The sequence below is a fragment of the Macaca thibetana genome, chromosome 17, assembly GCF_024542745.1.
Source record: "Macaca thibetana thibetana isolate TM-01 chromosome 17, ASM2454274v1, whole genome shotgun sequence".
Taxonomy (NCBI): Eukaryota; Metazoa; Chordata; class Mammalia; order Primates; family Cercopithecidae; genus Macaca; species Macaca thibetana.
In genome coordinates this window covers 82,418,414-82,442,305 of record NC_065594.1, presented here as the reverse complement: position 1 = coordinate 82,442,305, position 23,892 = coordinate 82,418,414, and the positions used below count along the sequence as shown (strand labels likewise).

The 23,892-nt window shown below is 37.3% G+C and overlaps 1 protein-coding gene across 9 annotated transcripts in view; it reads right to left on the bottom strand.

The window, feature by feature from the left end:
• Nucleotides 1-23,892, bottom strand: part of TPP2 (tripeptidyl peptidase 2) — an 83,354-nt gene continuing 59,462 nt past the window's right edge. For 3 of the 9 annotated variants that reach the window (XM_050766661.1, XM_050766662.1, XM_050766665.1), the window contains 7 exons: nucleotides 22,221-22,372; nucleotides 15,446-15,542; nucleotides 14,259-14,389; nucleotides 11,452-11,577; nucleotides 4,675-4,882; nucleotides 2,741-2,860; nucleotides 1-921 (listed from right to left, as the gene is read on the bottom strand). In XM_050766661.1, coding sequence (XP_050622618.1) covers nucleotides 832-921; nucleotides 2,741-2,860; nucleotides 4,675-4,882; nucleotides 11,452-11,577; nucleotides 14,259-14,389; nucleotides 15,446-15,542; nucleotides 22,221-22,372 — 924 coding nt within the window. In that variant the 3' untranslated portion in view covers nucleotides 1-831. The other 6 variants (XM_050766663.1, XM_050766664.1, XM_050766667.1 and 3 more) reach the window with 5 other exon arrangements.

Genomic DNA, 23,892 nt, shown 5'->3' with positions numbered 1-23,892 from the left:
TTTAAGAAGCTTCAATATTCACTTTTATTATTTATAAAAAAAAAAATTAAGGTACCAGAGTGCATATGGTGTACTGTGATCTTGGTTTTGCAAATTTATTCACGTGTTTTACATTATTTCAATTTTAATAAACATATCATATGTGTATCTTTACAATACCTGATAAAGATTCAGCTGTCTGGCACTTACACATGTATTCATAGAGTTCATTCTGATGCTCTGAACTTCTAGAGGATGTGAAAATGACTTGCCTATAATTACCCCAAGATGAAGCAATTGCCACTCATTTGTGCTGGTTCTATTTTTTCCCCTTAACTCAATGTAAACATTTGCCAAAAAGAAAAAAAAAAAAAAATCTGGAAATGAAGTTCTGTTAATTTTTAGTCCAATAAATAATTTTAGCTACGCTTAATGTAGCTTTTTTAAGGCCTTCATACAATTGAAAAAAATTAAAGTTGAGCATGTTAAAACCCTGTTCATTTATAAAATAAAAAATAGAACTTTACAGGTTTGCAGTTAAAAGTTACCCTCCAAAACCTATCATGCATGTCATAAGCTGCAACCCAACTCGAAGTCCTCTGTGCTGGCAGGCAGGGCACATCCCCGTGCCAGCAATGTGAGGCATTAAGAAAACATCATGATGTCAGAGGTCTAGATTTACATGTATTAAGCCACACGTCAGTGAATTCTCTGATAAATACACGTCATTTTAATAATCAGTATTGGATAGTGGATGAAAACATGCATTAGACTAAAAATGCCACAAATTTGTTTTTATATCCATTCACTATAAAACTTCCTTTTTTAAAATTTAAAGTCTTGTTTCCTATTTTAGAATACGCAATAATCGGGAGGATACATGATGGGGAGCCAGTTTTCAGTAAAAGATGCACAATGGGTCCATCCAAGTAACTTCATCAGCTACAACAAAATACAATAATATATTATTATAAAGGAAGTGACAGATTTTTAAGCTCAGTATTTAGAATAAATTCTGTATTAAATATTTAGTAACAGTAAGGTAGTAGCATACAGAATCTTCCTTGCACCAACCGTCACCCACCCACTGATCTTTCTTCCCACCAACCAACTTTTCTTAACTGTCAACCAACTTTCCTACCAACCAACCTATTCTTCTCATCATTGTCTCTACCAACTGTCCTTTTCCCTCTTTCCTATTAACCTGTCTTCCCTTCTTCCTTCCAACTTACTTGGTCCTTTCCTTCCTACCAACCTAACTTCCTTTCATTCATTTTTTTCTGAGTAACTATCATGTCAAACACTGGGAAAACAGCATGGAACAAATTCACCTCCTACTTTCAGGAAAAACAAATAATAAGCAAATTAATAAATGAATAAACAAGTAATAAGATATTTATCAGGTGTACAGTAGACATAATATTTGATACAATATAAACTAACTGGGGAGTTAGATGGTTAAGAAAGAATCTCTATGGAGGTGACACTTAAGTGGAGTTTGAATGACAAGAAGAAATTTGTGTGAAAATCTGGGAAAGACATTCCATCTAGCCGGAGTAGTTAGTGCTGAGGTCCTTTGGTAGGAAAAGGTGTGGCTGTTTCTGCTAAGCAGAGATGCTGGTGTGGCAGAAGCAGAGTTTATATGGGCAAGTGTGATATGAAATAAGTCTGGAGAGGTAGGTAGGGGCCTTATGGACCACAGGGGAGAGTTCGGATTTTATTCCAAATGTGATGGAGATTCAACAGCAGGTGTCAAAAGACATCTTTTCCAGCTGCTGTGTGGAGAATAGGCAGCGGGAGCGGGGCAGAGTGGAGGGCACACAAGTTAAGAAACACTCCCTGATGTGAACGTCGGCAGGGATCACTGGCTTTACAAACCTAAGCGCTCACGGATCCGATTCCACATGATGAGAACCACATGAGACATATCAACACCTGGCTCCAGAAAGAGTTCTCCTAATCTAGTCAAAGATCTGGAGGAGCTCATTTAAAATGTCCTGCAATTTGGACTGACTGGTGAAGGTAAACAAAAAGCTCTAAGAGTAAATATGAATATATCTTACTCTAATTATCAAACATTTTCAGAGGAACCTACTGGTCAGTTTTACATCCAAAGCGTACCTTACATATAAGGTATAATTAACCTGGACTTGCCCTTTAGCTGAATCTGCCACCACCAAACTCCCCTGCCTTAACGTATCCTTTAGGCATAAACCAATTATGCAAGTACAAAGACGAGGTCAGACTAAACTGACTTCTGTAGAATTCAGCTAATTTTTTTTACTTGACAACTAACTTGTGCAGAAAGTTCAACTACAGAATTTCTCTGCACATAATATGATACATGGTAAAATAATTTTAAAAATGCCTACCACCTCAAATGAAGAATAAAATCAAATATAAACTCCAGAAGTTCAACCATTTTAGAGTTGAGGCAACGTGCATTTAAAAGGAATTGTTTCCTTCATAAAGAAAAACTGGCTTCTACTTTTACAAAATTCAAAATGCATTTGCCCTTGCTGAAAACATTTGAGGCTAGTATCAGTTTTTTGGATAGCAGTGAAAAGTGTTTTTAAAATTTAAATAGCTTATTGACTGTCTCTCATGTATTTATTCTATAGTTCACATTATGCTAATTAGTGTAATAACTGGTCACAATAAAACCATGATTTCTATATCACAGTCCTAATCCTTTCTAGTTATCTTGTCACTATGCAATATCAAAGTGATGCTTAACAGTGACATTTTAAGTATCACTTACTTGAATACAATTTTTCCAGTTTTCTTTTGTTGGTTTTTCTTCCACAAGTTTAGTTGCAAATTTAAGGCCTCTCCCATACATTTTATTTACTAATGCATGTTTATATGCAAATGTCAAAACCTACAATGTAAAACATGATAAAGCTTGTTTATAAAATAATTTACATTTTAAGGCATTAGTTTTAACAATAAAATTAAGGCTTTAACAGAAGTGTAGCTTTTGAAATGAATATGGTATATCGAGTACATTTTTAAACACTTTAAAAAAGATAATTAGTGTCTTCAAAAGAGCTGAGTATTCCACAGAATGAACCATTTGTTTTTTAGGAAGAAAACTAATACGAGAAATTATTAGCTGTGGAAATCCACTTAAAAATACCTTTTCATGCATAAGAAACCAGAGCTAACATAAATAATTACAAAGACGCAAATCAGGATAGAAATACAAAATGCAGAGTCAGTATAAACTGCCAAAATTGCAAATGAGGATAGAAGTCAAAAAACAAGTATTAGATTATATAAGCATGGATTCTTTGGTACAAGTTTTTACCTGTAATTACTGCATCTGTCAAATATACTTATAATCATTTATATATATTTTTGGTCTCTACTTTGGAATGTGGAGAATGTACTCAAAGAAAATCCTATGACACTGATTTGTATTCTAAAGTATTTAACAATCGTTGCCATAAACACAGTAAACAGGTAATAGAATGCATGACCCCTAATATAGTAGTAGTATTGCAAAAATAGAATGATCTAAAACAATTTTATTATGATGTTCATCAAGTGTTTGTCAATCTCTGTTAGATTCCTCAAAGACAAAAACCAGGTTCTTATTCATCTTTATGTTTCCAGTGGTAAGCAGTGTTTGGCACATAGCAGGCCTTCAATAACTGTTCCCTTGTTTGTTCGCAGTAACAGCAAATATTGTTGGGGACACTGCATGTACTTGACACTCACTCATCACAGCCTAAGGCAGGTCATGCAGATAAGAAACTAAGGTATCACAATTTAGTAAGTTGCCTAAGGTCACATATAAAAGTGGTAGAGACAGGAGCCAAACTCAAGGGGTTTAATTTCAGATTCAAATTCCTGACCTCTGCTGCAATACTGGCTCTTTCAGTTTCCCAAATATAACTGAGTACCTTCTATAAATGCACAACCGTACTGTGCTGGAAAAATCTGAAGCATATAAGAATTTTCTTCCCACTTCCAGGGTCCTTTACTGCAAATTACCAGTTAATTCTGAGAACAAGCATCCGTCTACTAAAACAAAACGATGGTCTGTGATAAGTGAAGGGAATCCTACTGACTCCATTTATTTTCTTTATTTTCACAGGAAAAGAAGATTAATGACTTGTATAATCTCTATTGCAAGAATTATAGTAGAGACCTCAAAGAAATTAACCATGTTTTTGTAACCAAAATCCAAAAAAGTTCATCAACAATGCTTTTCCGAATTGGGTTTTAAAACTGATTAGCTACAAATCAAGATGATAATTATTTAGAAGTTCAAGAGTTTTGAGGAAAATAAGTAACATCTAAACTAACCAGTATGCCCCCTCAACCTGCCCCCAATCTCCTATCACCAACAAATTAGCATATAAATAGAGAAGGGTAGGCCTGAAGGCATTTTCTAGAAGACTGTCTTAATTTAGCTACATACATAACTGGTTTAACTAAAAGCCTACTACATATATTCTCAAACTTTTTAAAATTATCATGGTTTAACAGCCAGTTTGCAGGCCCATAAAATAATGTTTTTTTAAAAAAGGTGAGACAAACACGAAGTACTATGCTAAACATGTCATATTCAGAGCCCAGCTTAACTCTTTCCATTTACCTCCTTCCTCTTGTAACCAGCAATGCGGCACAGAGAGGTCTGTGAAGTAACCCCGAGAACTTTGCCAAAACAAGCAGCAGAAAGGTTACCTTATTGTCAAAAAGATCAGTCCATTTAGTAGTTTCCCAAAATGTTTCTGCCAGAGAATCCAAAGGACTTTCTCCTTCTTCCTCTTTTCCTTCTGCATCAGTGGAAATGGCTCCATCTTGAGCCTGGGTGTGAAGAAGATGGTCTGCCAGGGCACAACCTTTCCTACAAAGGGCATCTACGAGGGTGGATTTTTGTTTGTCCATGTCACTGTACAGCAAATTAAAAAATATTTCAGATATCAGTAAACTGTCTTTAAAAGTAAATTTTTATCTGAACTTAAATTTATGTATTCTTTTGCTTAGGATTTATAATGCAGAAATACTGTATATCCAGGTACATATGCTTGTATTGTACATCAAATAAGATGCCTTATTAGTAAACATCAAACGAGCTACTATATTACACATATAGATTAAATGAGTTAGGGTAGCTGCACCTTGTTGAAACAGAATGCCAGAAGCAACAGAGTTGAAAGGTTCATCACTATTCTAAATTCTTTTAGCTATGTAACTCTTAATGAGGTCAATGTCTTCTGAGTTTTCAGATTTCGTACAGACAGCAATCATTATATATTTGTCTATGTGTATACACAGAGGTCATGTCTTAAAACTTTCAGTTCATGACTAGGACAACCAAATATAATGCTTTACTCTGAATGTGCCAGCAACTGTCTCAGCATTTTAACACGCTAATTCATTCACATTCAAACCATTCCGAGTAAGAGAGACTATTAATTACTGCCACGTTGCAAAGGAGGAAACTCAGGCCCAAAGAGACTATGCTATTTGTTCAAGGTCCTCCACTTAGGAAGTGGCAGATCCAGGATTCTAAGCTTAGCAGTAGAAATCTGTAATCTGTGCTCTTAATCACTATGGCACACTGCCTTGATCCAGGGCAGGCATCTTTGTTTTCTTCAATGCATTCCAAGTGCCTAGGATAATGCCCGGCACAGAATGGAAACTCAATAAATCACTGCTGAATGAAATACAACCACCACCTACACTCCAGGGGAAAGTGTTAGTCTCTAGAATGTATGCTTATTTGAGGCATTCTGTCCAACTCATGTCAGATACACGTGAAAAAAATGTGGACTAGAAGTACTGAGAAAATGATGAGGCACTTAGCTGTGGAACAAACTAACGGCTAAGAGTGACTCTGAAAGACTCAGAGTGAAACGTGTAGCATGTGAAACCTGCCGGGACTATACCATCAATAAGGATCTGCAGTAGGAAAGGCAGCCATCAGCCCAAAAACTTGACAGCTCAAGGGCTCACCCACATTAATCTGTGCACCAAAGAGTCCTGTTAATCTAAGAGGCCGCATGGCAGGGAACATGAATGCTAAGTACCACGGAAAATGCTGTTGCTGAAACATTGCCGGAGACTGGGGTATTCTCAGAGGTTCAACGCCCATTTGATCTGGTACCTTGAAAGTGAGCAGGGAGGCAACGTGGATAGTAGAGCTGCTGAGAAATTCCTTCAGACTGGCAGAGTTCATCAAAGAGGACAATTACCAACCCCAATACATTTGCAATGTAAATGAAACTATGCCTAAAAGATCCCTCAGTGCTTCTCAGCACAGCATTTCAAAGCTTTAAGAACCAACTTTCACTCCCTTTTTGTGGAGATGTTTCTGGGTACTGCTTGTATACACTGGAATTAAGAAGAAAAGGATTTACAAGTAGACTTTTGGGGCTTCCAAGCTGTGGGGCATCTGCATGGCTTGTCATCGCCTGACCCACCCTCCTTCCCCTCCTCCACTCTTAGATGCCAAGTGCCATCCTTAAATGTCTTCTCAGCAGTCCTTTGTTTATGCCTTCCAACAACCCAAGGTGTCAGGCACAACTACTATCCTGATTTTGTGAAGCAGAAAAGGGGCTTGGAACAGCAATGGGTTGACAAGGCAGGTTTCCACACCCAGGCCAATGCTTGTAGAAGATCGATCAGGGTGGTGGGTAAAAGTTAGAGGGAAAGATGGAAACCTTCTTGGAAGGCTGGGGGGGTTTGCAAAAGCTTTGAAAGAGGATTTGGTTGAAGGCAGCCAAATTCTCTTGTCTGGAGCCTGAGAACAAAGGGCAGATAACAATGGAATGTAAAGAAACTTATCAGATAAATTTGTTTACTCCTGTCTCCAAAAACCAACCTTTGATCATTCACTCTACTTGGGGGTCGACAATGTTTATTACCCACAGATTGTGTTTGCTCCAAGCTTTTGTCATTAAATCTGTGCTAAATAAATGTGAACATCGCTGGCTTAGGGGGACTGCTATCTCTCTTCGGCCCCTAGTGCTGGCAGACCCCTAGCCCGCTCTTTCACTGGATACCTATGCCTGAGTACTCCTTTCCTTTCATCCGTCACTCAGTCAGTCTGCAGGACAGACTTGGCAGGTGGTGCCCCATGTGAGGAACGCCGCAATGGATCACAATGGAACCCTCAAAAATGAAGGTGAAGAGACTGCGCAGTCAGTAAGTCACTGGTGCCCGCTTGGGATTTCCAAGTTCGAGGGAATTGTTCAGGCTAGGGTTTCATCATGGGGCAACAGTTATCAGCTCAACAGCAACAGTATATAAAACTATTGAAACAGCTGCTTAAAGCTAGTGGAGCCTCGTTTTCACAGGCTCAATTAAGGGACCTAATGCAAACTGTTGTTTCCCATAACCCATGGTTCCTGGAAGAATGTACGCTAGACATAGAGCTCTGGGAACAAGTCGGGAGAAATCCTAAACATCATGCACAAGGGCAACAGGTCCCAGTAACATCTCTAAGGTTACAGGCCTTAGTTAGGGCTGCTTTGGTCCCACTGTACACAGAAGAGCCTACAAAGGGAAGGGAGGAGGAGCCATCATCTACCTTACCACCTCCTCCTTCTCGCTCAGCCCCGCTGTTACAGGGCAAAAATAACAAAGACAGAATGGAGGTTTTGCCTGAGCTCCCTCCTCCAATAAATTGGAGAAAAGACAAGGAATATGCTATAGCTATGGGACCCTGTCTTAGGCAAGTGGCATTAGAAGGGGAGCTCTTGGCCTGCCTGGTAATGCAAAATCGACAAGGCAATTAAGTGTATGAACCGTTAGTTTTAATGCTTAAAAAGACATAAGGAAAAGCATAAAAAAACAAAAACAAAACAAAACAAAAAACAGAGCTGCTAGCCCATTTACAAGAGGGTTGAGGTCACTCTGCAGATCTCTAATACTGTTATTAGAGATCCACTGTTACTCCTCCCCTACCCCTGACGAGGTTCTCTCAAAATCTTATTTGGGTAGAACAGTGACCTTTAAAGGGAGAGAAATTACAAAGAGCCCATGAATCAGCTGAGGAACCATTAAAAGCCAGCCATATACAACCGTCAAACAGCACTTGGAATTCGCCTATTTCTGTCATTCCCAGAAAGTCTGGCAAATGGAGACTTTTGCATGACTTATGGGCTATCAATGCTAATTTGCAAGCTATGAGGCCCCTTCAACAGGGCCTCCCTTCCCCAGCGGCGATTCCTATAGATTGGCCTATAGTCTTATTGACTTTATTGACTTAAAAGACTGCTTTTATACTATTCCCCTTGCAGAACAGGACAGAGAAAAATTTGTGTTTACAATAGCAGTTATCAATAGAGGCCAGCTCGCCAATTTCATTGGAAAGTACCTCCTCAAGGAATATTGTGTCAGTATCAGGTAAATCAGGCTTTGCTCCCCAGTAGAAAAGACTTGCCTAATTGCAAGATTATTAATTTTATGGATGATATTTTACTAGCAGCTCCAACAGAGCCAGTACTTTTAAGTTTATATGCCGCTGTCGTAAAGAATACACAGTTAAGAGGTTTAATCATAGCATTTGAAAAAGTACAATTGTCTTCTCCTTGGAAATATCTTGGATACATTCTAACTTACCGGTCAGTAAGACCTTAAAAAGTTAAATTAAATACTAACAACTTACACACCTTAAATGATTATCAGAAATTACTAGGCGATATTAGCTGGCTTCGCTCCACCTTGCGCATAACTACTGATACATTACAAAACCTGCTTTCTATCCTAAAGGGCAATACAGCCCTAGACTCTCCCAGGTATTTCACTCCTGCAGCAAAAAGGGAAATTGAGGAAATACAGCATGCTATTTTTCAGAGGCAACTGGATCACAAAGACCCACAATATTCAATATTCAGTTCAATTGTTTGTTTTTCCTACTAAGCATTCCCCAACAGGATTAAATAGGACAGATGTCCCCAGGGCTATGCTTCCTAAAATGGGTTTTTTGCTCATACACCGGAACTAAAACTCTATCTCCCTATATCCAACTAGTTAGTAAAGTCGTCTATTTAGGCTGCAGATGATGCCATCAGTTGCTAGGTATGACCTTGATGTCATCAGAATTCCTTTAAGTAAAAAGCAATTCGAGGCAGTCTTGCCCTTATCTCTAGACCTGCAAATAGTACTCTCTGATTATACAGGCCATATAGAGCATGCCCTTCCTGCTGATAAACTACTTCAGTTCTTATCTTGTACTCCTGTAGTTATGCCTACAAAAGTGGTTCACCCTCACCATACCTAATGCTTTAATGCTTTTTACTGACGGCTCTGGTAAAAAATGGGAAAGTGGCTATTTGGTGGAGACTGCGCAATTCCCTCATTCGTTCTGGATTTAATAACACTCAGAGAGCTGAGGTTGGAGCCTTAATATTGGCCCTGGAGACCTTTTCTGCTCAGCCTATCAATATTGTTAGTGACTCTGTTTACTCTGTTTGTTTATTGCAAAACCTTGAAACAGCCCTCATTAAGTCCACTCTTGAGCCCACCCTGTGTGTAGTTTTTCTTTGATCTCAGCAATTGGTGGATCAACGTACACATCCTAGTTTTATTACACACATTTGGGCCCACAGCTCACTGCCTGGCCCCCTAGCTTATGGCAATGATCAAGCAGACCTGCAGATTATGATGTCACTGCTTGACCAAGCCACCCATTCGCATCAACGTTTCCACCAAAATTGGAGAAAATTATCTAACCAATTTCAACTTACCCAAAGACTAAACACATTATCCTGCAATGCACAAACTGCCAGCTCACAGGCACGTCCGCTCCTTTAACAGGTGTTAACCCTAAAGAACTAGATCCTAATCAGCTATTGCAAACTGATGTTACACACGTCCCTAAATTCAGAAAACTAAGATATGTACATGTATCTGTTGATACCAATTCTCACCTAATCAGCACACATGCTCTTCCTGGAAAGTCTGCCTAATATGTTATTAAACATCTTCTTTTAACTTTTGCATTTATGGAGTGGCCCACAAAAATTAAAACTGATAATGGTCCAGCTTATGCCAGCTCGACATTTCAGCAATTTTGTCACACGTGGAGCATCCAATATTCCACAGGCATCCCTTACAACCCCCAAGGACAGGCCATAGTAGAACGTGTCCAATCTGCCCTTAAAAATACGCTCAGAAAATAACAACAACAACAAAGGAATATGAGTAAGGACCCTGCAACACCACTGGCACAAGCCTTATTTACCCTTACTTTGTAAATCTAAATGATAAATTTCAATCAGCTATAGAAAAGCACTTTGCTAAAACCTCTCAAGACATTAAACCCTGCAGTTTTATGGAAAGATATAAACAGTAATGTATGGTGTGGTTCAAATGAATTGTTAACGCTGGGAAGAAGATATGCTTGTGTTCACACCCCCTCAGGTCCTCTCTGGATTCCAGCATGAGGCATGAAACCATACCATAGCATGGCTAGGACCCAATCTGGTACCAGAAATGAATAAAATGACCCTGCAGGACCCATAGCCCTGGATGATGCGGCTTCTTCAGACGACACAAGCCCCGGACATTACCTGGGGGATGCTGAAGAAGAAAACTCAGGAGGCTAAGCGAATCCTGCTCCAGACATAGATATCATTCACTCCAGATAATCTGTTCCTTGCTATACTTTCTGCTGTACACTGCAACTCTCATAGGGTATTAAACCTTCGTATTCTCTCACTCTGCCTGCAACCCGTACCTGCTACCTCTACTGGGCTCATCTCTTAGATTTGCCTTTCTTCTGCCCTGTTACCTGGGCAGACACCACCTTCCCAGGCTCTAATAATGTAACTGCTTGGCTGGAAGGGGTTAATACACCCCCAGTGGGGTTCCTTAGTAACAGCACACATTGGACTGAGGTGCCAAGAAACACTACACGTCACTCCTTGATTGGAAAAGCATGTTACTGATTATACTCATGTTTGTCTTATATTATTTACTAATTCTAGGAATGCAAAGCTGGAATACAAGCAGTAATCATTATGCCAGACAAACTGATTACTGCACACATCTGTACTCTTCAATCGACAAAACCTGATGCAAAAAACAGAAAAGGGGGAGATGTAGGACACCAGTCAGGGTGGTGGGTAAAAGTTAGAGGGAAAGATGCAAACCTTCTTGGAAGGTTGGGAGGTCTCACAAAAGCTTCGAAAGACGATTTGACTGAAGGCAGCCAAATTCTCTTATCTGGAGCCAGAGAGCAAAGGGCAGGTAACAAGGGAATGTAAAGGAACTTATCTAGATAACTTTGTTTACTCCTGTCTCCAAAAACCAACCTTTGATCATTTGCATGCAGGACTGCTCTCTACTCGGGGGGTCGACAATGTTTATTACCCACAAATTGTGTTTGCTCCACGCCTTTGTCATTAAATCTCTACTAAATAAATATGAGCATCACTGGCTTAGGGGGACTACTAACTCTCTTCAGCCCCTAGTGCTGGCAGTCCCCTAGCCCGCTCTTTCACTGGATACCTGTGTCTGAGTACTCCTTTCATCCGTCGCTCGGCCAGAGTCTGCAGGGCAGACTCGGCAAATGCTGCCTGATGGATCCTGGCTGCCCAGAGAAGGGCTGGAATGATGCAGAAATCAGAAGGCAACCTGGAGGTGACATAGGTAATCTGCATTTGTCAGACCTGGGTTAAATTAGCCGTAAGAGCCCTTTCTATTTTAGCATCCTCTGATCATGTACTCTAAATGCTACATATCTAGAGTATTCCTCTCCTCTCCTTAGGTTGTGTACTGACTGGCTGAGATTGAATACCTTTTTAATACATGAGGCTTTTTCCACTCAGGAGAAAGTCAGCTTTTCTTTCTACAGGTTTTTACAATTTGAAATATTTATTAAAAAATACTTGTATTTCATTATCTCTTAATAATTTCCTATCTGGCAATTTCATCTTCTATATTAGATGGTGGTTTCCTAAAAGTAGAGACTATTTTGTTCATTTTTTAAGTCCCAGTCAGTGATGCCTTACATGAAGTATTTGCTCAATAAATACCTTGAAATCAAATTAACAAAAAGTTAATATCATTTTTAAGATTAGAAGATGGCATTTTATAATATTTGATGTTAGTGATTTAAGAGAAAGCAATTTTGCATGGAAATGAGAAATTAATGCTTAAGTTGGCTGCTACTTGCCCACAGATGACATCTGTAAGAAATGTTAAGTATTTCCTGATAGCATCTTGTAAAATATTTCAACTCTAAAAATTGTCTTCTGTCTAAACACAACCTGGCCAGAGTCTATTTCAGTCCGGCCAAAGCAAAGGCCTGGAGAGAAATTCTTTAATTACAAGGATAGACAAGTTGACCCAGTGTTGCTAAAAACTTAACGCAGCTCCACTCTCAGCATTTTTACAAAGTTTTATGGCTTCTTTCTAGTTTTATCCCGGCTTATTTCCAATAGCCATGATAGTCAGTGTCTAGTAATCTCCAAAGAGTAGAAATTAAAAAAAAAAAAAAAAAAAAAAACGAGATTAAAAACAGTGATTAAAAAAGACCAATAACAAAATAAAACTAATTTTGTATTAGTTTATGGCTCACTGTAATCCGAGATTGAGTTTCCTCTGTGGATGGTAAAATTGAGAAAACCATATGTGTTATTTCATGTAATATCTGAGTTTGAGAAAATCATATTATTTTCACAAAGTATAAAAAATAGCAAAAGCTAGAAAGTATATGGGATAGTTAATGTCAGGGGCTGCAGAGAGCTCAAGGAAGACTCAAAATGGGCCATTCTTTTTTAGCAACTGGTTATCACTGGTGATCTGCAGAAGACAGTTTTAAAGTGACCAAGGCCAGCCTCCTCTTATAATAAGATGAACAATGATCACCCTGAGACAGAAAGGAACACAATGAGGATGTGTGGGAGGCAGATGATGCTCCTTTTTCTGTGAGATAATAATGAGTTATGTTAACCTTCTCAAGAAGGCAGTAAGAATATACAGAGAAAAGAAAGGGCATGGGCTGTGGAGGCAGACCCTGATTTGACTATGTGCTTTCCAACGTCCTAGCAGTGGCAACTGGGCCAAGTCATCTAACCCCTCTGAGCTTCAGTTTTCTCTTCCTTAAAAGGGGGATACAAAGGCCTCTGCCTTTCATGTTGTTTGGAAGACTAAATTTAAATAAAACAATGTATTTAAAACGCCCTCAATAGTCCCTTGTATATAATCGGCACTTAATAAATGGCGGCTGTATTTTCTATTATTAACAACAACAACAAAATGGCAATGGTCTGAGACTATTCTTTTGAAAAATATGAAAAGGTAATAACAGTGGCCAAAGAACTAATTTTAAATACATTCTATCCCACTTGCAAATTATTGCTTGTAAGATTCGTAAGATCCTATAGTGTCAATATAAATGATATAATGGAAAGAATTCTAGCAGTTTAGAATCCAACTATTTTATGTAGAAAAAATACTAAAACTGATAAAATTTTTAAGGAAAATTTAGTATTTTCAGGCAGCCTGAATAGTTTTGGTTAATTAGTTATAATAACCACAAAAGAATCAGGATATTTCTACTAGTTAACGATCTTGTTATGTTGAAAATGAACCAAACTGATAAACAAGTAACTGACATTGGAAGAGCTACCATGAGGTGATGGTTTAAGAGTTCATGGAAGGGTGAAAGTGACCAAATGGTAGCTTGGTTCAGAGTCACTGGACCATTATATCAACATATGGAAATCACACTCTTGCACAGAAGGAACCATACCAACCACTCATAAACCCAGGGAAGCTTCTCTATTTACACACAGCATTAGGTTTTCTAAAGGCAAAACTCTAAATTCTTTCCTTCTATTCTCCCTAAGTAATACTATAAAGCCAGTTTCATAAAAGTTGCCAGATAGTTTTACCTAATTTTATTTTTTATCATTTATTTCACTACAAACCAAATATTGGGTTTTTCATGTTATTGGACCATAAACATTTTAAAAATTAATTTTACAGTGTTAATTTTTGTCTTCCTGATATGGTCCAATTCACATAAACCCTCTCAAGTGGTTGGACTGCTTGATCCCAGATACTCATATCTCTCCACCTTGACAGTACTTAATAGCAGAGAAGGCAAACTACTTTTCTTGGGCTTTTAAAAAGATTGGACAAAATTATTTTAAAATTTCTAAGGAGAGAGTATCCAAATAGTGTTAATTCCCATTATAAGGATATAACAAACATCAGAAAAGCAATATTCTCTATATTATTAGTCCCTACTTTTAAAACAAGTTAACTAAGAAATGAGATGCAAGAAAGATTATTTACTGGTTAGGTACTTTTTTATAGTAGCTGCATCAGGCCTGGGATCAGTCTTCATCGCAATATAAACTGCTAGGGCTGTTTGATCTATATGAGAAATAACAGCATTTGCCGCGTCAACAATTTCATTAAGTCTTTTCATTCGTTCCTGGAGATGAAAAAAGAAGTAATAAAAAATAGGTACATCAATCAGCATATGAAAGAAATTACACTTCTGCTGTCTCAACCATGAGAGCTACAACTGCAATGTGAGTAAACTACATAATTGAACCCAGGGGGCTCCATGCTCTCTCCTAATGTGATTTTTCTAATTGCTGATATCTATAAAACTTGAGCTCAGATGTATAATAAAAATACCTTATTTACATTCCCTGCTGGAGTACAATGGTAAAGTAAGCAAAATATAAACTTCATAAAAATGTAAAGTTTTCTTTTTTTTTTTTTTAACAAAGGTAATTCCTTTTCTATATTTCTTAAGATTCTAGAAATGTGATTGGCTATTGTTATTACTCTAGTTGCACACTACCTGAAAACAGGGAGGAAAAAAAAAAGCCCTAGCTGATGAAACCAGTTCTTTCTGATCCATCATGAAAAACACAAAGATGACAGTAAACATTATAATCAACAGTCTAACTGTGATTACCATGATGTTCCCAACAATTTGCCTCTTTCTTGTTAAAGTCCTTTAAGAAATCTCCTTTAAACACCCTTTGGTTCACTCTGAACCCTTGATGATTTTTATCTGATTAGGACAGCACTTTGCCACTGCTTTGATGACTAATGAGAACTGGTTCATCTCATCACAGGCTAGAACTACAGCCAACTCTCACAAATGGGAATCATTAACAAAGTTAATGCAAAGTAGGAATTCTTTCAGCGAAGGTGTTCAGATTTCCACCTGGCCAGGATTACTACCTTCTGCCCCTTACCCTTTAGGTTAAGGTAATGAGAACAGTCCTTAGGGTATCTTCTCTATTACTAATCTCACTGACCAAGCATGAGCAAGAATCCTAAACTAAACTCAGAGTAGTGGCTAGGTCTTATAATAACCTTCATGAAAACAGCTTAATACAACATTCAATTTGAGAAAACACGTTTTAGTTAGCAAGAACAGAAGAGAAAGATAATAATGCACTTTTCCTCAAAACACAAACCATATCTAATTACAAACAAAATAAGATGTATTAGAATGAACATGTCTAACCTTTTCAGCATCCAATTGATGAAGTCGAGCAACGTACAGAGGAAGATAATTAGGATATGTTTCTTTCAATTCGTTATAAATGTCACTAGAATCCAGCCTAAGTATGTAAGAAGGAGATAAATATTTACTTTTTCTTTTAAAAAGAGTATTTCTGTCTTCTCTATTATTTAACATTGCTTGGAAGTTTAAGCCAATAAAATAAGACATTAATCTGAAATGTATAGTCATTGACAAGGATTATCATTATTGGCAGGTAGTATAAATGGTTAACTAGAAAACAAAATAAATCAAACTGGGCTGGGTGCAGTGGCTCACAAGGTCAAGAGATCAAGACCATCCTGGCCAACATGGTGAAACCCCATCTCTACTAAAAACACAAAAATTAGCTGGGCGTGGTGGCACACGCCTGTAGTCCCAGCTACTCGAGAATCACTTGAACCTGGGAGGCGGAGGTTGCGGTGAGCTGAGATTGAGCCACTGCACTCCAGCCTGGTGACAGAGTGAGATTCCATCTCAAAGAAAACAAAAACAAAAAATAAAATAAAAACTGAAAATCATTTCAATTAAGAGTTCAATAAGATATCCAAATAAAAATATGCATCAATAGCTTTCTTACATACCAGCTATATTTATTTAAAAGGAAGAAAAGCACATTCTCAAATAGCTAGAAAGATGAAAAGATTTAAAAATGTCTAAGATCTATTAAACTCTTCTGAAAATTCTAAAAAAAATAAAAATTTAAACTTTTCTGAAAATTCTAAAGTCTTGAATGAATACAGTTATTCTACATTTCCTGATGCAGAGGCTGAATAACATTCTCAATTCTACCTGATTATATGTATCAGGATAAAAACAAATTAACATACAAATGCTAAGTAACTAGCACCAGAAATGGGTAACTTACATTAAAGTCACTTACTATATCAACAAAACTCCATAGTAGCATAAAAATAAGGTTGACTGGGATTTTGATACTCTTTTTTTTTTTTTTTTTTTTGTTTTGAGATGGAGTCTTGCTTTGTCGCCCAGGCTGGATTGCAGTGGCCGGATCTCAGCTCACTGCAAGCTCCGCCTCCCAGGTTTACGCCATTCTCCTGCCTCAGCCTCCCGAGTAGCTGGGACTACAGGCGCCCACCACCTCGCCCGGCTAGTTTTTTGTATTTTTAGTAGAGACGGGGTTTCACCATACTAGCCAGGATGGTCTCGATCTCCTGACCTCGTGATCCGCCCGTCTCGGCCTCCCAAAGTGCTGGGATTACAGGCTTGAGCCACCGCGCCCGGCCCTAACTTTCTATGAAAATAAATTTAACTTGTAGACAACAAAATTTACACTAATTCTTAGTACAAAAAAAATTAAGTCCTGTTTTTCTCTTTTCCCTAACAATTACACGAGGGCAAAATCAACACTTTCATTTTACATGTTAAAACTACTGCACCTTAATTATAAATTTTTTTTTTTCCAAAAAAACGTTCTAAGGTTTTTTAAGTTTTGTAAGGGAATGGTAATAATTTTTTGCTGTTTTCTTCTAAAACACCTATTAGGTAAACCTTTTCAATTTTTTCTCCACACAATTTTCCCATTTTAAGTGTGAATTTCAATGTTTTCCAGCATAGTAACAGATATATGCAACTATCACAACAGTCAACTTTAAATATTTTTCATCAGTACAAAAAGAAATTGCCATACCCTTTAGTTATCAGATCTCCCCAACCTCCCCAGCACTAAGCAACCACTAATCTACTTTCTGTCTCTACAGAAAATTTCCTCATTCTGGACATTTAATATGAATAGAATCATATTAATACAAGGTCTTTTGTGACTGGCTACTACCACTTAACATACTATTTTCAAGGTTCATTCATGTTGGAGCCTGTATTAATCCTATTCATGGCTGAAGAGGAGTCCCCTGTATGGATACATCACATTTTGTTTGTCCATTCATCAGCTGATGGATATTCCACCTTTTGGCCATTATGAATAATGCTGCTATAAACTGTCATGAACATGTTTTTGTGTGAATATAGGTTTTTATTTTCCTTAGGTATATACCTGGGAGTGGAACTGCTGGGCCATATGGAAACTAAGCTTAATCATTTGTAGAGCAGTCAGATTGCTTTCCAAAAAGTCTGCATCATTTTTGTATTCTTTACCATCAATGTCTGAGGATTCTGCCTTGTCCACATACTTGCCAAAACTCATCATCTGACTTTGTGATTCTAGCCATCCTAGTGTGAAGTTCTATTTCATTGTGATTTTTATGTGCGTTTCCCTGAAGACTACTGATTTTGAGCATCTTTTCATGCACTTACTGGTCATTTGCATATCTTTATAGAAATATCTATTCAGATTCTTCACCCATTTAAAAAATTGGGCCATTTGCCTTTGTATTACGAAATTGTAGGAATTACTTATGTATTCTGGGGGCTGGGTGTGGAGGTGGCTCATGCCTGTAACCCCAACACTATGGGAAGCTGAAGCAGGAGGATTACTTGAGGCCAGGAGTTCGACTAGCTTGGTCCACACAGTGAGATTCCATCCCTTAAAAAAATTAGCTGGGCGTGGTGGCGTGCACTTGTAGTCCTAGCTATTTGGGAGGCTGAAGTGGGAAGATCCCTTGAGCCCAGGGGTTCAAGGCAGCAGTGAGTTATGATCGTGCCACTGCAGTCCAGCCTGGGTGGCAGAGTGAGAGAGACCCTGCCTCAAAATATTAAAAAAAAAAAAAGGTCAGCATTCTTTACATATTCTGCATACAAGCTCCTTAAAAATATATAACTTGCAAATAGGCCTTTTTTTGCACTTTCTTGATGCTATGCTTTGAAGCACAAAAGCTTTTAATCTTGATTAAGTCCAAATTATCTATTTTTTTCTTATGTTACTTATGCTTTTGGTATCTTTAAAAATTGTTTGCCAAATGTGAGGTCATGAAAGTTTACCACTATGTTCTCATTGAGGAGTTTTATAGTTTCAGCTCTCTGATACATTTTGAGTTAACTTGTATACATGATGTGAGGCAAGGGTCCAACTTCATTCTTTTCACATATGGCTATCCAATCCCAGCATCCTTTGCTGAAAATACTATCCTTTCCTCATTAAATGGTCTTTCCATCAGCACCCTTGCCAAAAATAAAAATCAGCTGACCATAGACACATGGTTTTATTTCTGGACTCTTAATTCTATTCCATTAATCTATATATGTCTTACCCTTGTGCCAGTATAACACTGTCTTGTTTACTGTTGCTTTGTATTTAAGTTTTGGAATCAGGAAGTGTGAGCCCAACTTTGTTCTTAATTTTCAAGATTGTCTGGCTATTCTGAGTCTCAGGGAATCACATATGACTTTTAGAATCAGCTTGTTAATTTCTATAAGAAGTCTTCAAGGATTCTGATGGGAATTCAACTGAATCGTTCGATCAATATGAAGAGTAGTGTAATGATGTTAAGTCTACTAGTCCACAGACATGGAATACCTTTTCCATTTACTCAGGTCTTTTAAATTTCTTTCAACAATGTTTTATAGTTTTGATGTGTAATTCTTACATCTCTTTTGCTAAACATATTCCGACACATTTTATTTTTTTCAATGTTATTGTAAATGGGATTCTCTTAATTTCCTGTTAACTTTAAATTATTGATATATTTAGACTTAGGTCTTCGATTTGATTTTTTGTTTTTGATGTATCCTGTGTCTTTTTTTGTTCCACTGTTCCTCCTTTACAGCTTTCTTTTGTATTAAGTGATTATTTTTAAATGAACATTTAAATTTATTTAATGATTTTTTTCAGTTTATTTTTAGTTTTCCTTAGTGGTTGCTCTAAGGCTTACCATATACATCTTAACTTATAAGAATCAGCTTCAGATTTTTCCTACCTTAATTTCAGTGAGATATAGAAATGTTATCCATTTATAGCTCTACTCCCCTCTCCTTCCTTGTGTAGTATTATTCTATCTGTTTGTATCTATTACTGTTATACACCAATCAATTGTTATAATTACTTTACTATCTGCAGTCATTTCTTTAGCCCAATACAGTTTTGCTCCTTTGTGCTATCAGTAAATATATATTACAGAATATTACATTTAAATATTACATAGGCCTAATATATACACAACATTCATAGAAGAGCTTTTTAAATTAGTTAACAGGAAAAAAAGGAGAACTTCATGCTTTTATAATTCCATAATAATTAACTTTACCAGCATTTCTTTCCCCACTCTCACCGATGTAGATTCAAATTACTGCCTGAGATCACCTGCTTTCAGGTTGAAGAACCTCTTTTAGTACTTCTTATAAGGTGGGTTTGCTAGCAACAAATTCTCCGGTTTACCTGGGAATTTTTTATTTCATTTTCATTTTTAAAGGATAGTTTTGCTGGATATAGGATTATTGGTTGAGACTTTGAGCACTCAGAATCCCACTGCTATCTGACCTCTACTGTTTCTGCTCAGAAGTCAGTTGTTAACCTTACTAGTATTTCTTTATAAGTGATGAGGAGTTTTGTCTTGCTCCTTTCAAGATCTTTTCCTTATCTTTGACTTTCAGTATCTTTAACACGCTATGTCTATTTGTGGATTTCTTTCCATTTACTTTGAGTTCACTGAGTTCCCTGGATATGTAGGTTAATATCTTTCAATAAATATGGGGTGTTTCCAGCCATTATTTCACTGGATATATTTTTGCTTTCTCTCTGTTCTCCTGGTACTCCTGTTCCATGGATTTTGGTGCACTAATGGTATCCCACATTTCTCTGAGGCTCTGCTCTGTTCATTTTTTTTTCATTCCTTTTTTCCCCGTTTTGGAGAGAACCCTTAGGTACAGGGACTTCTCTATCTTCTGTTGCAAATGAAGTCAATTCCTTCAGGAAGAAATTAGGAGTTGTCAGTTTTATGAACTCCTTAGGCCCCACTGGCAAAATCACTAAGCTGAAGCTCTGGAACAGGGAGTGGAAGAATGGCAGGTTTTTCTTTGAGTCACACGCCCACTTAAGGAGCTTAGCACTCTCCTGTGGTCTTCTCAGCTTGCCTCGTGTGCTATGGAACCACAGCCTCCTGGATATTAGGGCCCCAGTGTTCCCAACAGTACTTCACAAGTAAGGGTTAGCAGAAGAAGAGAGTCCCCACCTTTTGACAGCACTCAGCAGAACTGAGACGCTACAACTGGCAGTGGGTCAGGATGAGAAATGATGACATCCTGCTCCTCCAAGGAGAAAAGCCTTTCCTCCCCCAGGAGCTGGAGCTCCTGAAGGCAAGATCGGAAGTAAAGTTTCTGGCTCACTGAACTGCGAGAGGAAAGGGAGGCAGTGGTCTTGGTTCAAATATCACAGACTCTTGCTTTTCTTACCCAATTTTTGTAGGTATTTTTGAATAGATGTTTCTTCATTTGCTGTATGTCCTTTGGACCATTTCCAGGGGCTTTTAAAAGTTGTTTTGTTTTGTTTTTAAATAATTTTCACTAGTTTTACTGGGGACCAGCATCATGGGTCTCCTCAGGCTGTCATGCCAGAAGACAATCTCTGCAATTTCACTTTTGAAGAATTTATATTTTATTGTCAACTGTTTACGACATCCTAAAATCAGGCAGAGACAGACCTGAAGACTTTGACTTCCAGTGGAGATACAACTTAGTTTTAAGTGGGAAAGGTATATTTGCATGTGAACTGACATTACAATGGTTCAATCTCTGGGAAATATTTTCACATCATGATGACTTCTATTCCCTCTAAAACCATGTAACTGCAAGGATGCATACATAATCAGCTAAAGAGGATTCCCATAAAATACCAGCAGTAAAAGAAATATTGCACAACAGATGGAAAAAGCAACTGATTTGACTACATAGAATAAATTTCAAGTAGAAAGTAAGCCCAAAGTCAAAGAGTAAACTAGAGTAAAATCTGTGGCAAGTGCAGAAAAGCATTAATATCTTTTATGTAAAAAGTTTTAATCAACCAGAAACATCTAATGTCTCAACAGGAAAAAAAGGTGAAGAATACGCTCAACTGTCAGAAGCTACACTAATAATGAATGATACCATCTAAAAAGTTCTCCTTTAATAATAACTAGAGATGTAATTTAAGACAGCAGTAATGGCCCGCTTTTGCATTGTGTAGTAGCACACATACATGGCTAGATGAGTGTAAATTATTATACTCATCTCAGAAGGCAATCTGGCAAAATATAGCAAGACGATTTTTACTTTTAAGATGCCACATGATGGAAATTTTAAAAAATCACCTTTATGTATAAAAATGTTTATCACAGCATCAGGAAGAAAAGCTATAAATATATATATGCAAAATAAAACATTTAAATACATTATGTTGCATCCATAGAACCATATACAACACAGACATTACAAATGGTATTTCACAGGGCTGTTAAATCATAATAAAAAAGTAACTGAAAAATGGAAACTAATTTTATCCACACTGCTACATGTACAAACACAGAAGAAAAAAATAATATGAGGACAATGACTATTTATGAATTGTGGGCAAAAGTGATTTTTCTTTTTTATACTTTCCAATATAATTATCTTCCAAGAACAAATTAGAGTGATTAAAATAAAAATTAAAACATTTAATCACAAAATTACAAATTTATAATTTAAATAAATTACACATTTATATAAAAAGAGGAAAATTTAAAAGCACCTATAATCCTACCATCTGCTGTTAACATTTTAAAATACGGTCTATGTATATATACACAATATTGTTATAGTTGAGAAAACAGAACTAAACATTTAAAGAATTAAAATACATTTAAAAACCTACTTTGTCATCCACTGAATTTTAAGATCTCGTAATGCTTCAGTAAACTCTTCTTTCAAATCTTTCTCTTTTTCTGAATCTTTTTCCTTATCTTTGCTGCCGTTCTTAGTCTTTGTTGGTGGAGGTATTAAGTAGTAATGAACAGGGATTACATCCTACGAATGTGGAGAGAGATTCTTAGATTAATATGCTTAATTTTACATATGTCAAAATCATCTTCAATAGCTACATGTCATGTAACATGGGCTGCACCTGAGTAGTACTACACTGTATTCTAGATTCTAAGGGTCACAATACACCAAAAATTCCAATCTCTGGTCACAGTAATTTTCTCACAAACTGATGCTGAGTACTGATACTTCAAATATCTCCTTTAAAATAAAAGAGAGAAGAACCCACTTTTCTCCATTTGAGTATATTTGGTATTCTTGGCTTTACTTGGCAGACAGATGACAAAAGTACCCTAACCTTTCACATTTTAAATCTGAGAAGAGGATGAAATAAGTCCAAAGTAAAAAAAGATCCTCTGAGTAAATTTAAGGGGACATTTACACCTTCATTAAACCAACAGGACTTACTGAGTCCCCGCGACGTGCCAGGTAATGCTCGAATAGGTAAAGAACACACCAGATGCTGACATCTGATATAAAGAAAACAAAACAGAATAAAAGGATAGAGTGACTGTCAGGTAACAAGGGGGAGCCGATGTACACAAAGTGGCTACGGAAAGCCACTCTGAAGAGGTAATATCTTATGCAAACGACCCTAAATGAACAAGGAGAAGATGAGCAAGTGTAAAGACCTGAGCTGGGTATAAAGCAAGCACAGCTGTATCTTCTGAGAAAGCAGGTGGCAGCCAACTTAAGTAGGGCTTGAGAGCATATGGTTTAAAAAAGAAAAGAAAAAATACTATATATAGTATTCTAAGCGCACTAAGAAGCATACCAGAAGAGTTTTACAAAAGACAGTGACATGATTAAAGATTTCTGCTTTTTGTTTAATGACTCTAGTTCCTGTATGGATGAAAATTTTGGTTTGTGTTCTATTTGGAAAATAGATTATAGAGGGTAAATGTGGAGGCAGGAAAACAAGAAGTTAGGAAACAAACCTAGGAAACCCTACACTGCGCCTTAGACTAAAAACAAAATTGGAGAAAATGAACAGATTTGAGATCTTTAAAGGTAGAACCAATGCGTTTGCTGACAATGCTGAAAAATATGTAGATGAATAAGATTAGGGATGGAGAATGGAAAAAGCAGCTCTGTGAGTGAGAAAGGGAAAACAAAAAGCACCTGGGATCATGGAAGCCTTGAGGAAAAACCAGCAAGAAGGAAAATGATCAACTGCCCACCTAGCTGAGAGGCAGTGTACGATGAAGTAGGAAGGAACTGAAAACCTGGCAGCACAGAGCCTGCTGACCCCCCTGGACAAGAACAGTGTCAGGGGACAGTGGAACAGTCCAGGCCAGAGAAGACAGAGATGAAAAGAGAATGGAAGTCAATACGTCTGTGGGTCTTTTGAGAAGTTTTGCTTTGAAGACAGCAGCAGAGAAATGGAGAGTAACTGTATTTATTTTATTCACAGATAAATCTTGACTTGTGAAAGGTAAAGCATTATTTGGGAAATGAAATCACATGCTATACCTGCTAGATTTGTTTTTGGCACAATAACTGGG